The sequence below is a fragment of the Triturus cristatus genome, chromosome 3_1 (genome assembly GCF_964204655.1).
Source record: "Triturus cristatus chromosome 3_1, aTriCri1.1, whole genome shotgun sequence".
In the NCBI taxonomy this organism is placed as follows: domain Eukaryota; kingdom Metazoa; phylum Chordata; class Amphibia; order Caudata; family Salamandridae; genus Triturus; species Triturus cristatus.
Window position 1 is genome coordinate 842,519,816 of NC_140583.1, and position 17,739 is coordinate 842,537,554.

Sequence of the window (17,739 nt, forward strand, 5' to 3'; positions counted from 1 at the left end):
CAATTGCCCCACCTATGACATCAGTTATGAAATCCTCAATGACCTCACTGATAATATAACTGCTGTAAAATTGATGAGAAATCTGTGCATGGCGGGGTGTGAGTTATAGTTACCTTAGGGCATGCGTTATAGTTTCTTTAGAATTAGAAGTGCTGAATTCCTACAGTTTTGTTTATGTAAAATCTGAACCCAACTATGTCGTCCCTGGAATCTTTTTTTTTTTTTTTTTTTTATTTTTTAGGTGGGGGGGGGGGGAGAATTTCTAAGGTTTTTTTTACATTCTATTTACTAACTAGAACTTCGCTGTAACTTTTGTCTTTTTCAGTGGGGAATTAAAGTGTGTATGTATGTATATATGATATAGTGTCAAGACGAAACGCAGCCGCCTAACTCAACTGAATGCTGCAAATATAAACTAAAATCTCATAAACTGAGATACCTTTGTGCTTCCTCTTGATTTGAAAAAGTGGTTCCTGATTGGGTGCTACCGAACTGCTGTTCGGTGGGATTGAAGGCATTTTGGAAAATTATTCACTAACTTAAAAGAATACACTGTGCTCCATGTTGGCGGAAGATGTATGTTAAGTCATGTTTGTTGTCCTCTTGCAGATTCATGCGTGTCATAAGAACTGATCTGAATATTGCTTTTTAACATTATTGCATTGTGAGCTATAAATGCTGTGGAGTAGAGATTTGCATTAAACTTTTTTAATCATCTTATAGTTGCAGAGCCAGTGGAGGAATCCGAAAGGTGTGCTGAGCCTGAGCAGCTCCAAGAAGAAAAGCATCAAAGCTCTGAACAGCAATGTGACAAATTAGCTGAAAGTGATGATGATAATGAGGAGGATTTGTCCATTAAGGAAAACATAAGTCAATTAACTAATGCTGCAGAGCACAGTGAAGAGTCTCTTATGGAAACAGAATAACTGGTTGAAGTGCCTGAGTATTCAGCTTTGTATACAATAGTGTTTTTTGTGGCACGTTTTGAAAATGTACTTAAGCTACTACTGCCTCACTGCTAAATGCAATGTACGGTGTATTGTTTAATAATGTATTTTTTTTATTTGAAAGATTGCACGTCAGAATGCACTTACTGTGTTCAAGCTAACATAAAATCAAGGGTCTTTTTTTAATTTACACAAGTATTTTAAGGAGGATACATGTATTTATTTAGGTGTCGTTTATTACACATAGATATTATTTTTGAGGATTTACAGTACCTTGCTATAAAAGAGTTTGTTAATGCCAAATTCCTTTGTTGACAGATCTAATCACAACTCCTACATGACAATAACTAGGTACCTTGTTTGCATTTTTACCTCTTGCATTGTTTTCCGTTGCAGTTAACATTTGGTGGTAATTGTCATGAGAAGGACCCCAAACGTCCCTATGTACAGCTAGTCCGCGAAAATAAATGTGTAAAATTAGCTCTATTGTTTACATAATGTAACATAGGAATGTCCTCTAACCGTACTTGAATAATGTATTCTATTTATATCTAAACAATAACGGTACCCAAGTCGACACGTTGCCTTTATTTTGTTAAGTAAAAAATAAAGTTTCATCATTTTAGAATGTATGGCTTGGGAAACGTAGATTGTTTTTTCTTTCCTACTTTGTGTGTTTTGATGATTAACTACCAAAAATGTATTCATTGTTGAACTCCCATCCCACTTAATTCAAAACACTGGTTTGTTTTAGTCTTTCTCTAGTTCTGTTTTTAAGGGCTGAACCACAACTCAAATTTCTTTTTCCCCTTTTTTCCACTCCTTTGAACATGGTTGTCTTGAGACGTGAAACCTTCTTGACACACTGAGTAAAGTAAGCAGTTCCCCTGATGTCCAGAGGAATTGTATATGCCTAAGGGCACCTGGCCAAACAGGTCTCAAGCTAAGAGTATTTGCATTTAACGCAGTCACTTATCAGCCATCCCAAAAATTATGGTATGCTTTTGGATGAAGATTTGTCACAATTTGAACATGAATCAGTCTGAATGTGATTTCACTGGACTATATCTAAAAGATCACTTAAAGTGTACTCCAGTTACCTTCATTCGAACACTATTTCTTCTCCTAACTCTTGTATGCATGTGAATACGATCCTCCCTCTTGTGCCAGTTTTCCTTATCACATGATCTGCTGTGGAAGGATAGAGTACCCACTTGATACTTGGGTGGTAGTTTTTCCCATCTGAAGATGATGGGTAAAGTATTATTTTGCAACCGAGGGGGGCGTGGCCTGGTGCCGATGGAATGAGCAGCGCAGCTCGCGAGCTCCGGTCGGCCAGCCGCCATGGAGTGCCATCCTGATTCCCAGAATGGGAGAGAGCCCCTGCGGCGCGCACTCGTAGCTGCCCATGTGCGAAGAGTACTTGAAAGGAAGAAACCTCCTCCCTGACTAGGAGCAGAGGCGGAGAACCAAACTTGAATTGCAGCCTGGAGGTGACCCAAGATGGCGGTGCCCATGGGGAGGTAACGATGCTGCAGAGAATCACCACCCGACATACGACTGCGGAGGAGCAAAGAATCGAGGTTGCCCCCACCCCAGCTGCCTTGCAAGATCCTGATGTGAGCCCGGAGACCCCCAGAGTGCAGGCGGGGAGACCCAGTGGCAGACTGGCCTGGAACCCATTGTGGCTGGCCTGGGAGCAGCACCTGAGAGCTGGAGGGGACAGACTGCGAAGAAGGCGGCCCTGTAGCCCCCAGAACACTCTGTGCTGACTCCCCTGAGGTGAGCGAGCCGCAGCGATAGCGTCCGAGGGGGGGCAGTGACAGGGGCCCGAGACGGACATAGGAGAGCCCCACTCCTTTCACCGGTGCAGTGGACTGTACGTGGACCTGGAGTGCCCCCCAGTGCAGCTCGAAGGAGTAGGCCATAAGCGAGGACCTGGCAAGAGTGGCTGAGGTGGAGGACCGGGACCCTGCTGAAGAGGCCCTCATCCCCCTTTTAAAAAAAACAGGGACTGACTGAGCCTGGCGGCCCTCTGAATGAGTGCATTTCTGGGGGGTCTGCCAGAGAAAACTAGGGCCCAACGGGAGAAATAAGCAGCAGGCGGCTGACCGTGAGGAAGGGCCCCCCAGGCAGCTGGGGAGGTGTGCCTTAGGCCCGAGGACTTGACCAAAAGAGAAGGGGCATCTCAGTGCCGCCAGGGAGCCTGTAGTGAGGTGGACAGACACACGGCAGAGGCCTAGCGTATCTGGCTAGGCCCAGCAGCACTGATGAGGCCAGGGAGCGGGCCTGGCCCCTTCTTACCTCGAAGCCCAGCACCTGATACAGGGGAAGAGGCCACCACAATGAGCGCTGGCCAAGACGTAACACCGGAGGAAGGCAGAGCCGTAAGGGGTGTGTGAGGAGACTGAGCAGAGGCGGGACCAGCGAAGTGGTCACACGGATCGGACCGTAACCCAGGAATACCTGGCAGAACAAGTGACACACTGAGGGGCGCGTGGGGGCGCACGAGGCCAGAACCCGCCGTCACTCAAGATCCCTGAAAAACGCAGAGGTAGGGCGACTAACCAGAGCTGTGAAGGCAGGATGTAGCTGAGGAGACCTGCGATGAGAAGTGTAGAACTGGGGCAGAAGTCGACGCAGCTAATCTCTGTACATCTGGGGGAACATAGGTGCTGAGGAACGTTTGCAAGAAGAGAAGACCCAGCATTTGACTGGAGCTGAAATCAGCATTGTATGAGTGGCCGCTGCGCTAGAAGTGCGGTAATCTGAGAGTGCGCGATGGGGGTAAGTCTCCAAAAAGAAAGACAGGAAGTGGCCCCAATGGAAATGCTGATGGAGAAGGGAGGGGAGCCCCAACCACAGGCAGAACTCTTTGGAGACCCACGCTGCAGCACATACTGCAGGCCATCACATCCTCCAGGGAGCGCCTGGGGGATAAATTGATTCGCTGGGCCTGGGCCTACTTGGGGAAGATCACAAGCGACTGGCGCGAAGGGTGAGGACGACTGAAGGCCAGCTCTCGTAGACCCTCCCGGAAATGGTTACCATGAAACAGCAACTAGCAATGCTTGAGACAAAGGTGCGTACACTAGAATTCCAAGTAGAGGACGCTGAAAATAGATCACGCAGGAACAATCTCAGAATTATAGGTCTATCGGAAAAAATTAAGGCTGCAACATAGTGGATTTTCTTTAAAAATGGCTGCGTGAAGAAGTAGCACCAGATGGCCTCTCAAGCTTCTTCGCCTTAGAGAGGGTGCACCGAGTCTCTGCGAAACCACTTATACCAGGAGCACCTGCCACGAGTGGTGATAGCAAAGCTTCTCCATTATAGGAACAGAGATCATATCCTTAGCCAGGCACGCCTCAGAGGAGACATAGCAATAGACAACTTAAAGGTGCGAATCTTCCCGGATTTTTCCAGGGAAGTGCAAAGGCAGAGAGGCTCCTACCGAGAAGTGAAGCAAAGGTTGCGACAGCTGAACTGCAAGTATGTTACACTATATCCGGCTAGGCTACGAGTGACCACGGAGGGAGGAATAGAGTTCTTCGGGACCCCACAGGAGGCGTTGGACTGGCTGGACAAGCACAAAGGGATAGAACCGCTGCAAGACCCGGAGAAGAGGATGAGAGAACAGTTCTTGGGTCGTCTGGCCTTGAGGGAGACCTTAGCCCCCACACAAGATGAAGTGCAGCAGGAACATCGGAACGCGATGCAAGTAGTGGCGCTGATGAGTGGCAAAGGAGGAAGCTATGCACCACCGGAGGGCAGAGAGGCAGCAGAGGACTGTGGCTCGGAGTAGGGAATCTAGTGACTTTCAGCTGCAGAGTTTGGTACTCCCAGACTTGGATGGGGGGGTGTTTTCCTACTTGTCTTGGGGAGTGGGAGTTTGAGGGAATGTTTATTGTTGATGTGGGTGGGACACCCTGAGTTGCAGCACACAAAGACCCGAATGGTAATGAGCATGAGCGGGGAGAGCAGGTTATTGACAACACGCAAGGAGGGAGATGGGCTGAGAAATGTGACACTAGCCAATGGCTGAGTTCCAGATATACAAATGCATGACATGGAACATTAGAGGTATGCACACAATGACGAAACGGCATAAAGTCCTCTCACACATCAGACGGCTGGGTGCCCAGATGGCCCTGCTGCAAGGGACCCATTTAACACAGAAAGAGGGTCTGGCCTTACAGAGACGGTGGAGGGGTCAACTTTTTTACACTACATACTCCGTGTATGCACAAGGAGTGTTAATATGGATCCAAGCGGGGGTCCCATTCCAATTAACCGACTCACTGATAGATCCGGAGGGTCGTTACATAGCCATCAGTGGGCGGTTAGAGGGCAGGGAGATAAGTATAGTTAGTATTATACCCCCTACTCAGAACTGACAACCTTCTTCTCAAGACTGAATCATTACCTGACTCAATACTTGACTGGAACTACCCTAATGGGAGGGGACTTCAATAGTGTAGACCATGTCTTTCTAGATAGATCTCACCGCCCCTCCCATTGCGCAGATCCCATGCAGCACGAGCCTCACATGCATTCACTACCTGGAGACAGAGCTGGGGACCGATAGATGCCTGGAGGACCTAACACACCCAAGATAGACCATTCCTATTTTTCTGTGGTACATGAGGTACACGCGCGCTTAGATGCCTTCCTATGCACAGCAGACATGCAACAGCAAGTTATTGCTGCAGAATATCTTACGCGCACAGTATTGGATCATAACTCAGCGGTCCTCTCATTGACATGGATGCACCTTATACCGTTGATTTCCACATGGAGGCTCCAGCTGGACACCCTAGAAAACCAGGTCTTCCGGGCAGATATCATGGATGAAATTGAGCACTACTTTGCAGCCAACATGGAGACTGCCTCGTTGGCAAATGCAGGGTGAGACACCTTCAAGGCGGTCTTGAGAGGTCCATGCATAACACGGACCACAGGGGTTAGGCGTATCCTAATGGGGGAGGTTGAGGAGGCAGAGGTGACCCTTAGGGGATTGGCGCGCAGAAGGCCTAAACACCCGGAGCTCCAGCAAGCTGTGTTAGAGCTCAAAGAAGAAGAGGCAAGAGAGACATAGCAGCTTTGGTGCTTCGATTACAAGAAGTAACTCGAGCGCACCCACGCAGAGAGATAAATCGGGATCGCTCCTGGCATGGCTGGCAAATCTGGTGAGCAGGAGCGCACCGCTGGTGGAAATAGAGGACGAGGAAGGGGTTAGGCACTACACAAAGGCAAAGAATAATGAGGTCTTCACCTGCTTCTATGCTAAGTTATATAAAAGGTCACTAGAAGGTGAGAATGCGGAAGCTAGGGAGCACCTTGCAAGTTTGCAGATGGCGAGGCTGAGCCCTGAGGAGGCTGAGGAGTTAGGAGCGGACATTACACAGCAGGAGGTGCAGGCCGATATCAAGGGTATGGCAAGGAATAAGACTACGGGCTAAGATGGCCTACCGGCCAAATTCTATGCAGTGTATGTGGAGGAACTAGCTCCACAACTAGTTACACTATATCAAGAGACCTGTGAGACGGGGATCCTGCCGGAGAGTACTAGGGAGGCCCTCATCGTCCCGGTGCCTAAGCCTGGGAAAGAGCAGCATGACTACACAGCCTACAGACCGCTATCCATGCTGAACATGGATTATAAAATCCTAAGCAAGATTTTGGTGATGTGCCTTCTCCCCCATATGCCAGAACTGGTCCATGCAGACCAAGCGGGGTTTATTCCAGGGTGGAACACAGCCATAAATATTCAGCGGCTCCTGGCTGTCATGGACTTCAATGGATACAACAAGCAGGAGGCGGCGGTGTTTGCAGTGGACATTGAGAAGGCCTTTGACAGCATTGAATGGCCTTAACTTTATGATGTGTTGCTTGGGATGGGACTGGGAGGAGGCTTTCCTGCATGTGTACGGCTACTATATGTGACCCCCACGGCGCGTGTTTGTACTGGGAAGACCATCTCACCCAGGCAGATGGTGGAGAGAGGCACGAGGAAGAGATGCCCCCTCTCCCCTCTGCTGTTCGCTCTTGCCATGAAGCCCCTGGCATGCAGGGCAAGAAGAGGACAGGAATATAATGGCCTAAGGATAGGGGACGTGGAACGCTATAGCTTTATATACAGACGACCTTCTGCTATTCCTCATTGATACAACGGATGAGTTGAAAGGGGCATGGTGGCCCAGTTCGGCAGTGTATCTGGCCTTATAGTCAAGGGTAATGTGTGTAGAGCAATGAGATCAGTGCGTTCCGCGATGGAATTCTGGGTAACATTGCCATTATCGGTAGCTGGGCGGATAGCTGTGTTAAAGATGGTGGAACTTCCGCTCCTCCTGTATTTCTGGGCGTTCCCGGTGTGGATCCCACAGGCAACATTCAAGGAGCCTTTATATGGGGAACTGGATGCAGAAGGGTAGCATTGGCCTCCTTACAGCCCCCCTGGCGGATGGCGACCTGGCGGTACCAGATTTTGAGGGATATTATATAGCTGCCCAGCTGTACTGGATGATACAGTGGCTAGCAGCAGAGCGGAACCCGGATAGGGAGCGATACCCGGCAGCACCAGATGCTGCAACCGTTGCAAAGATCCTACTGTGGGTACGAAGGGATCTGTCGGGAGACACAGCGGAAACCAGGGTGGTGGTACATTGCTCGGCCAGATACCGGAGGCGGGTGGGCGCTAAGATCCCTTACTCCCCACACTTACCCATAACGATGCTTTGCCGTCTACTCCAAGGAGAACACTGGACAGGACTGGAAGACTGGGAAGAGGCAGGTCTGAAAGTAATGGGGCACCTATATCAAGACTCTGTACTGCTCCCCTTTGAGGAACTCCACACCGCATATGACTTGCCATGAGTTCAGTCCCTGAAACATGGGGCCATTATTAGAAGGATTAGAAAACTCTGAGGCGTGGGTGGCACAGAACCCAGGGCACTGGCAGGATGCAGTTACGTTGTTTTATCGGCGGGAAGGATAAAAACGGTCTCGTGCCTCTACAAGGTGATGAGGCAGGATATGCAGAAGCCGCTGGAGCATCTGCGGTTACAGAGGGAGGAAGACCTGGGGAAGCAGATCCCAGAGAAGGATTGGGACAGGATCCTAGCGCGAACCCCAAAGGCATCTAGAAATGCGCGTTTCAAACTAATTCGCTTTTATATAATACATAGAGCGTATCTCACTCCAGCCCACATTGGGAGATACTTCGGGACGGAGACTGCGGCATGCCCAAGATGCGAGAGGGAAGCACATATCATTCACATGTTCTGGAGCTGCCCCGCACTGCAAAGTTTTTGGGAGGAGATAAGACAGATAATTAGCGACCTCATTGACAAAGAGCTCCCACAAACCCCAGAGCATTTCTTAGTAGGATGGTTCCAACACACAGCCAAAAACAAGACGACTGGGAACTAGCAACTCCCAGAGGTCCCACTACACTAACTTAAGTGCAACTCCGAGGGGGTGAGAGGGATGTTTTTTTGTTACGGGGATGTTAAGTAAAACAAGCCAGAGAATAAGTGTGTTTAGGGATCTGCGCAAGAACTGATGAGAATACTATGCATGTATGACAATGCTGTATTTTTTTTAAAAAAATGAATAAAATCTGGTTGTACAAAGAAAAAGGACTCTTTGCAACCAGTTGCTTGCCGGGGGGTAATTGTGGTCGAAAGAGGCAGCGATACTAGATTGGAAACTGGCTGTTACCAACGGTTGTGCTTTTGTAATTTCATAGATCAATATAGGCCTATGGCTGATGTCATCTTTTGGGGGATGTGGGGGTGTTAGAGATCGATGCTAGTGGTGGTTGACATGGCTTGTGTGAAGCAAGGACTCCTGTATGCATTGCCACCACAATCTCTCCTGCCTCAAGCTCTGAGGAGGATCAAGACAGACTGAGACCCAATTCATTCTTCTTGCCCTGTTCTGGGTTGGAGTATTGTGGTGGCTAGAGCTCGAAGGCTCCCTAACACACAACAGTTACAGGGCAGATAGCTTCATTGTATGCTTTCTCAACCACAGAACAGAAACAGCTTTTCTAAGTGAAAAATAAACACCACTATTTCTATTTTTATGCTACGTCTTCCGTGCATTGCTTTTGCTTGCAAACATATTTTCCTAGTTCAAAATTCAAAATGATCAGTATTGCTATTAATTGTTTCTATGGGGCAATTTGTTTCACATTGATATGCAATCTTTGCCAATATATTTTGTGCTTATGCCGTACAGCTTCAGGAATACATTTTAATTTATTTGCAGTTATTGCTTATATATTGAGACATCTGTTGCCGCTATTGTTTTTAGACTTCATTGTGCAAGATGTAAAATTTGGCAAAACATAGCCAACATTTTATTGATCGTTTTGAAATAAAGATTGAAAATGCACTGTAGTAACACAACCAACACATTAACATCTTGGTAATATATAGAACTGTTGTGTAGTTCCTATAAAAACTTAAACAGGATCTGTGTGTTCGGACAACATACACGGTAGGACTGGTGTCTGACTGATTTTAAACACCCCCACCGGATATATTGGCCGTCTGTGTCTCACAATGCCACTAGAATCTTCTCTTACCAAGGAGAGAATAGTTCTTATCAACCATCGAACATTACAACCCTGATCCCTCCAGATCGTGGAAACCATATACTACCTTTCGCTCAGTCACTCGTGCTTACTTAGTCTGTCTCTGAGAGATGCACAGAAAAAACAGTCCGGGTGTTTTCAGTAAGTATTTATTGAACAGTTGTTATTCTGATGTAAAATAGATGAGCTGCAACAACCGTCAGAATAAAAGATCTAAATGATTAGAAGCACTACGAAATTGTAAAAGGATGATAGACTTCTGCCATCTTAGGCGAATCATGAGTACATAAGAGTATATTAAATACATCACAATAAAAGTGCGTACTCCTACGATGTCTCCCTAACAAGATGTACTGAAGTGTACCTGGCATGTGTGTAGGTGTTAAGCTAAGAATCCCTCTGGGATAAAGTCAACCCCATTACCTGAATTGAGAGACTGTGGGACCCAGTCTTGGTCTCAGGTTTGATACACCGCGAGGGATGTTAGACCACTGCGAGCTGGAGTGTCTGCATGCAGAGAGCTCAGCGTCGCGCATCAGTGTGTCGGCTGGGAAGACCTGGTCTCCTCTTGCTATCTTAGCAAGATGTGATGTGTATATAAACCCATAGGTGTTTCTGGGGGTTCTAACTCGCTGTATTACTTTGTCGGCCTTAGGCTGAAGTCAAGAATGAACTTTGTACATAGATATTATACCAGAGATGTTAGCCCTGCTGTGCTTCCAAGAATTCTCATGCATAATGTATATGGTTTTTACCAGGGAAAATCCCCGTTTCTGAATGCAGTGTCGTTTCTAGGTAAAAGGTCAGTCCTTAAGAACTGTTATATATGTAATGTAGGGAAGATTATAGGTGAAGGGTTACGATGTTACCTGGGCCTATATTAGGGTACCTATATGGAATATAACACACATTCCTCATCCGACTGGATGACATCATTCAAATTCTAAACATGCTACTAGGCACTGGTATGCAAATAACTATTGTAAAACAATAGTAATCCTGTTAATAAAATTTTAAAAATTCTAAAAATATTAAACAAATGAAAAAAGGAAATTATCACTCAAGCCATAGCTCTGATATGTCTATAGTCCGAACTTCTACAAGTGTCCGAAAGCCATGCATGTCCACAAAAAGTGTCAATTTGTTTTTGAGTTCCAATGTTAGGTTTTTTTAACGAATTTCTTCCAGCACACAATGAGCCAATTGTTTGTCTCCTGGCTGGTAGACACAACATTACTGTTGCCTGCCTTCGCAGACGACGATCCCTTAACACCTCTGGTTGCGCACATGATCAGTGTCCGAGATCTAACACACATTCTTCGCCGCACAACAGGATTCGTAGAACAGGTAAGATGCAGTCCATCCAGACTGGTCTAAATTACAATAACCAAGATGCGCTTAGTTCTCTCAGGCGAGGTGTGCCCAGATGTTGTACCATGCGATCACAGTATTTTCGCTCCAAGAGTACTGTTTCCATCTCCTTGGTGACTGGGACGTCCATTGCGTAGCAGAAAAATGACAATCATGATACCTACTTTTAGAAACCGGATTAGCGAAGTCCTCCAAAAATGCTTCCGAACACTGAATGTATAAAGTGTGGCATAACTCCGAGAACCGTCTGAAAGGTGCTTAACAGTCCTGAACCTATGTTCTAAAATAGGTGGGTTATATCCCTCGTATCAGACATGTTAAAGATACGATTAACCATTCTGTATTGATTGTACATTTTTCAATGTTTTTGGAGGTTGCAGCAGCGTGCAATTTTCTAAAAAATTAGCTTCTAAGCATTTCCCTTCACTTGAGAGCTCATATCAGAGAAATAGGACATCAAGGTAGGATATCTTTGATTTTTTTAGAGTTGAATTTGTAGCCTTCAGAGGCGAATCCCAATATTATGGTATTCACTCAGGTCAAGTGTTCCTCCAGGTCATCATCCATTAGATAAATATCATCCACATAGGACAATGCCTCTTCATCCAGATTTTTAAGTAATTCAGTTACTCTGGCTGAGAACAACCCCGGGCTATTCTTGTACCCCCTGGGGGCGTCGACAAAATTGCCTCTGGGAGCCTAACGCACGGAATGCTGTTAAATACCTGAATTCAGGCGCTATATTTTGGCAGAAGAATCCATTCGAGATATCTAGTGTGGTTTTCTATTTCCTCCGCACAATGTTATTCATTAGTGTGGCACTGTGTGCATTTTGTTCTGCAAATGTTTTTGTGCAAGTGTTTAAATGTCTGTAATCCAAAACTAGATGATATGAGTTCTCAGGTTTCATGACCAGAAACAAAGGATTATTCATTTGAGAGGTGCAAGCTTCAAATACCCCTTGATATTCAAGTTGATCTAAGATCTCCCTGACCTATTTCTTTTTTTTTTTTTTAGCTTCTTGCTTTATTGAATACTGTCTCTGTGGAGTCAGAGTATTCTTTAATGGAATTATGTGGTGGGTTGGTACCTCATCCCATCCAACATGGTTTCGGTATAATGCCAGAGCTAGGGCTACCGCTCACTCCCGTGCATATGCATATTTTGAGTATTTGGGAAGAGGGTCGGAAAAGGCTGGTAAAATTACCGTTTCTCCCCTAGGGCAATCCATGGCGAATGCTGGCGGACAATCTTGTTCAGCTAAAAGGATGTCATAACCAAATGTCAGGTTCTCCCAAAAGAGACCTTTCACTTTCCTGGGCTTGTCCCCTTCCATCTGGAGTGTTCTCGTATAACGTATGCAGGATGCTTACCCTAGTATCAGGTGTTTCTACCATGATCTAATCATTCAAGTCCGCTGTCACCAGAAATTCCATTCCATCAGGTTCTGGCGAGCTATTGTTACTTCTGCCGCACTGTCTAGCATCATCAGAGCCCATTTTTGTTCAGTTGTTGAGTCCTCAGAATTCTGGGCATGTCTGATCTTTAGATTTGCAACCTTCTTCTTTTTGAACTGAGGTTTTGGTTTGGATTTGTCTTCTTTTTTGGAAGTAAAGTCTTGAGCGTGCTGCTTGTCTCTGGACTTTGTATGCTCTTCTTGTCTGTCTGACCGTCCTTCCCTCTTGGAGTTTTTCGTTGAACCCTGAAAGGAACGAACGGAACGTGTGTTAGTATCCTGATACCTGTCATTTTTTTTCGAATACTGACCCTATTCCTAAGGTTATACCTCCTTTCGGTGGGCTCCTGTGGAGGAGACCTACCTCTGGATTGAGATCTATCTTCTATCTTCTTTTGTTTTTTTGTTATTGTCCCACTTCTTAGAAGAAGCAGGTCCCTGCTTGAAGGTGTCATTTTCTGGACCTCCTCTCAGCTGAGGTTTTACTGCTTTTCCCCCCAAACTGTCTGCCTAATTCTGCATATGCAGTCTCAATTATTTTGGGTAATTCATGTTCCTGTTGTAAGGGACTGAACTCCCTTAAGCGTTGACTTATTGCCACTGATGATGCTTCCCCCTTAATATTTGCTAATATTATAGCCGATACCAGGGTAAATTTACCAAGTAATTTCATCCCTAAGTTTAGAGCAGGTTCTGCTCCGTACTCATTCTGTATTTGTCTTAATTCGTCTGGTATTACTGCTAATGACGGTATACCATGTGTCCTGGTATATATGGCAGCGAACACTCTACACCAAGAGGTACAATCCTCTATCTGTGGTGTTATCCCCATGGGCAAGCAGATTGTTCGCATTCTGTGTTTTTCATAAGTGCTGGTATTTGGGAATTCTGCTTCTAGCTGTGTTATTTTCTGAGCTGTCTAGAATGGCATTTGTTCACGTTTTGCAGGCATTTTACCCATTACTGCGTGTAAGGTTTGTGGTGTGATTTTAGTTGCTGTATTTTGAACTGCATTTGTGTTTGTTGTAGCCATAACTGGCTGGACCGTAAGTGCCCTCGCGACAAACTGTCCTGTTTCTGTAAAGTTTTATTAATTCTATGTGAAGTGTAAGCCTCCTCCTGGCATTGGTTCAATGTCAGGATGTGTTGTAGGCTGCAAATATTGGCCACTTTGCTCCTTCTCTTCCGAGCGGACCGAGTCTTACTTTATTTCTTGTATGGGGAGGGCGCCTTTAAGCCAGTATAAATGTTTCTGGTAAGTTAGCGGAACTTAAATATCCTCATAGGGACAATATTCATCCAGTATTCCACTTTCTGTGTAGAAATGAACTGTTTTTGTTCTTGCATTTGCAACCGGGAATGTAACCCATGAATAGAATACCTCTGTTCTATACGATTTGTGTGCCTCAATCACGAAAGCTACCAGTCCACCCCTGGATGTTAGACCGTGTGCACCTAGTTTTATGGTGATGGCATTCCTAACATTTTCTGCAATGTGAATTGCATCTGCAACTTACTCATCGCTGAGTGATTTAGTTCTTCCACAACTCTATCCCCTTCCTCAGTCGTTGTTTTTAAAAAAGGAAGAGCTTTTCAAGGGAACTAAGATGAGGTGCTTTGCACAATTTTAGGAACAATGTGTCCTTCAAGCTTGAATAACCAACAGCCAATAAATAGAATTTTCCCTATTCAGCTGTGGTGGAGTTTGTCCCTACCCACTCCAGATCTCTGGGGAATTGTGAGTAGGGGTCTCTGAGACTTAGCACGACTGAACTGTTCAGATTCTTCTGTTAAATAATTACCCAACTAACGTTGGCGGCACCATGGTGTGTAGTGCCTATAAAAACTTATATAGGGTCTGTGCGTTCAGACAATGTACACTGTAGGACTGGTGTCAGACTGATTCTAAACACCCCCACCAGATATGTTGGCCTTCTGTATTCGCTAGCTCACAGTGCCACTAGAATCTCCTCTTACCAAGGAGGGAATAGGTCTTGGCAACCATCGAACATGACAACCCTGATCCCTCAGGATCGTGAAAACAATATACTACCTTTTTGCTCAGTCACTCGTGCTTACTTAGTCTGTCTCCGAGAGATACACAGAATAAACGGTCTGGGCATTTTTCAATAAGCATTTATTGAACAGTCGTTATTCTAGTGTATAATAATGAGCTGGCAACAACCACTGGACAGTAACAGATATAAATGATTAGAAGCACTATGAAAGTAAAAGGATGATAGAGTTCTACCATTTTGCAATAATCCTGAATACATACGAGTATATAAAATACATGATAATAAAAGTGGGTTCTTCTACGATGCCTCCCTAACTAGATGTACCCAAGTGTACCTAGCATGTGTGTAGGTGTTAAGCCAAGAATCCCTCTAGGATAAAGTCAACCATTACCTGGTTCGAGAGACTGTGAGACCCCATCCTGGTCTCAGGTTGGACACCCCGCAAGGCATGTTAGACCAGTGTGAGCTGGAGTATCTGCATGCAGGAACCTCAGCATCTTTGGTCAGTGTGTTGGCCGGGAAGTCCTGGTCTTCTCTGCCTGTCTTAGGAAGATGTGATGTATATATACCCATAGGTCTCCCCGGGGCTTCAACCTCGCTGTATTACTTTGTCGAACTTAGGATGATGTCGGAAATTAACTTTGTACATAGATATTATACAGGAGATGTTAGCCCTGCTGTGCTTCCAAGAATCGTCATGCATAATGTATGAGGTTTTTACCAGGGAAAATCCTGCGTTCTGAGTGCAATGTTGTATCTAGGTAAAAGATCAGTCCTTAAGAACTGTTATGTATGTAATATAAGGAAGAATATAGGTGAAGAGTTACGATGTTACCTGAGCCTATATTAGGGTACCTATTTGGAATATAATAGAACTGATCGGACACTAACCCAGTTTCTGCAAACCACAGCTGTTAGACCTGGCAGCCCTTGAGGTTATCTTCCCCCAAACTTTTTGCCTACTGGCCTCCTGTTGCTGACAGTTGTTTTTCTTGGCTTCAGGGCTGTTCACTTTACCACTGCTAACCAGTTCTCAACTGCTTTTGCTCACTACTAAAACATGGGAAAAACAACCTACACCTAAAAAAGGACTGCCATTTGATAGTCTATATGGAATTTAAGATGGGCTACAGTATCCTGCCAGGCTTTAATACTGTTTTGTACTAATTTCAGAGATTTTAGCATTAATATTGGGTGCAAAATCTGTATCTAATGTTACTGCCAGAACCTCCCCTGTAGTGGGTTAGATATCCTGATTTAGGAGAAAAGCCTAATTTAGAGTAGGGTGGTATTGGCAAAAATCTCCTTTTCCACCTCTGGAGAATAGACCCCCCCTATCTGTAGTTCCTTATACCGCATGCTGACTTTAGGTTAAGCAGGGTGAATGGCATTATTACTGTCCCTCCACAGCAGCATCTTGTGTGTGTGTATGTATATATATATATATAATAGAGAAGAAAGAAACCCTACAGTAGTATAAACAACACATACATTCTTAAATCTATCACTTTGCAGTGCTACGCTTCAAACCTAAGTAGTGTTCGTGATTTTCTGGTTTTGTTTACATTTATCTTCCTATTGCTGAAGAATAAGAACATTTAAAGGGTTTTATCTGATAAATGTTACATTTTGCACTTTTTAGTTCTATGTTTTTCTATGTAATTTGTCTTGGTGTATTTATTTAAAATAGGTCTATTTCCTTGGATGGCCACGTAACAGGCCATCTGCAGTGAGCGTTGTGTTTTTTTGTCAAAGAGCACATGATTTTGTATGCATACATAATATGGACATTTTGTTTATTTTCTTTTAAGCTGCATTTGGGCATAGCATGTGCCACTGGAGTGCAGACCGTGCTTCAGTTAGGACTGTACAAGTCCAGTGAGTGCAAACCAGCAGCATTGATAACTATCCCTACCTGACTCTTCTGTGCCGAAGTGATGGATTATGCATCTGTGGCCTTTACACCCTCTAGGGTAACAGGCTTGCACATTTATTGTTTTGTAGTCTAAATCGGTTTTCATCAGATTATGGCAGCCATCTTAGATAGGTGTTTAATCAAATAACTGGCAATTGGAGAGGCACAGCCATTGAATTTGTAGGCAACTGTCACCGAGCCAACAATGTGGTCTTTATTGTCATATAAAGTATTTTAAGGGTTTCCGGTAGCATGTCTGTATAAAAACATTAGTGTGTGTTATTTGTTAGCAGTGTCAATATATTTTAGTGTAGATAAGACAATTTAGCAAGTGTAACGCTATACCAGCTGCAGGGAGACCACTATGCAACCAGAATCAAATTGATTTTGATTTTTGCTGACAGAGATTCAGGCCTCTCAAGGAAGCGAGTTGTCTTTAGATATATGCAGGAGGATCAATGATGTTGAAGAAGATATATGGGTTTTTAACAAGGGGGGCAAAATAAATCTGGAAAGAGGGAGGATCAACTTAGTTTGTAAAGAAGATCGAGCTTTCAGAAACATAGCCTAAGTAAAATCATAAACAAAAATGTATCCCTTATTGATTAGGGTGGCCCCTAGTGCTACAATCGCAGAAGTTGATGCACACAAAAGGAAACCAGTATTCAACTAGTAATGCTATTGCTAGACAAAATGTTCTTTTGCTGGATAGGGAGGAAGAAGAATTTGATTAGTATGTGCTTGACAGCCCTATAGAGGAGGCTTTTGGGGATGAACTTTGAGGATGGTATTGCAATGCTTTAGAAGACCATTAAAAGAGGAAATCTTTTAGTATATCGACCAAAAGACTGACCACATTTGAGCCATTTTTCTGAATATATTGAACATGGATGAGAATACCACTGAGAAAGGAAGCAGGACATAGATTGAGTCCTCTATACACTGTTTGAAGGTAAGGTCTGTGCAACACTGGATTTAGATCCTGGCCTCAGCTTCCTGTTCTTCCTTGGAAGAGACCATAGAAGGGGGTTGGAAAGGTTGTATAAAAAATTTCAAGGTAAGCTTTGGAATCTTATTGGGCCTTTGGCTAGAATATTTGATATGAAAGTGCTGCTAAAATTAAAAAAAATACATTTGGATCTGGTGAGTATGGAGACTATTTCAATTTGTCTCTGTTGTAGTTTATATCCACGTATACCTTTCCATAGCTTGTAGTATATTTATTGGTCATCACAGATCGAGCCTGCTCAATACCTTCCCCTGTCCTCAAGCATCTCGTTCACCGTCGAGAGCCACATCGACCACTGCAAGCTGCGCATTCAATGCCTCTCGACAACAACATCAGGCAGTCACGGGGTCACATTGCATATACATGAATCTGTGATATCCAACATATATCCTTTCTTTACAAATTACAACAAAAAATAATG

The 17,739-nt window shown here is 44.6% G+C and overlaps 1 protein-coding gene across 1 annotated transcript in view; it reads left to right on the plus strand.

Moving 5' to 3' along the window:
• Nucleotides 1–1,579, plus strand: part of LNPK (lunapark, ER junction formation factor) — a 527,269-nt gene extending 525,690 nt beyond the window's left edge. Inside the window, exon 13 of the mRNA XM_085645246.1 lies at nucleotides 724–1,579. Within this exon, the coding sequence (XP_085501372.1) occupies nucleotides 724–926 (203 nt within the window). The 3' untranslated portion in view covers nucleotides 927–1,579. The remainder of the gene's footprint in view (nucleotides 1–723) is intronic.
• The last annotated feature ends 16,160 nt before the right edge of the window (nucleotides 1,580–17,739 follow it).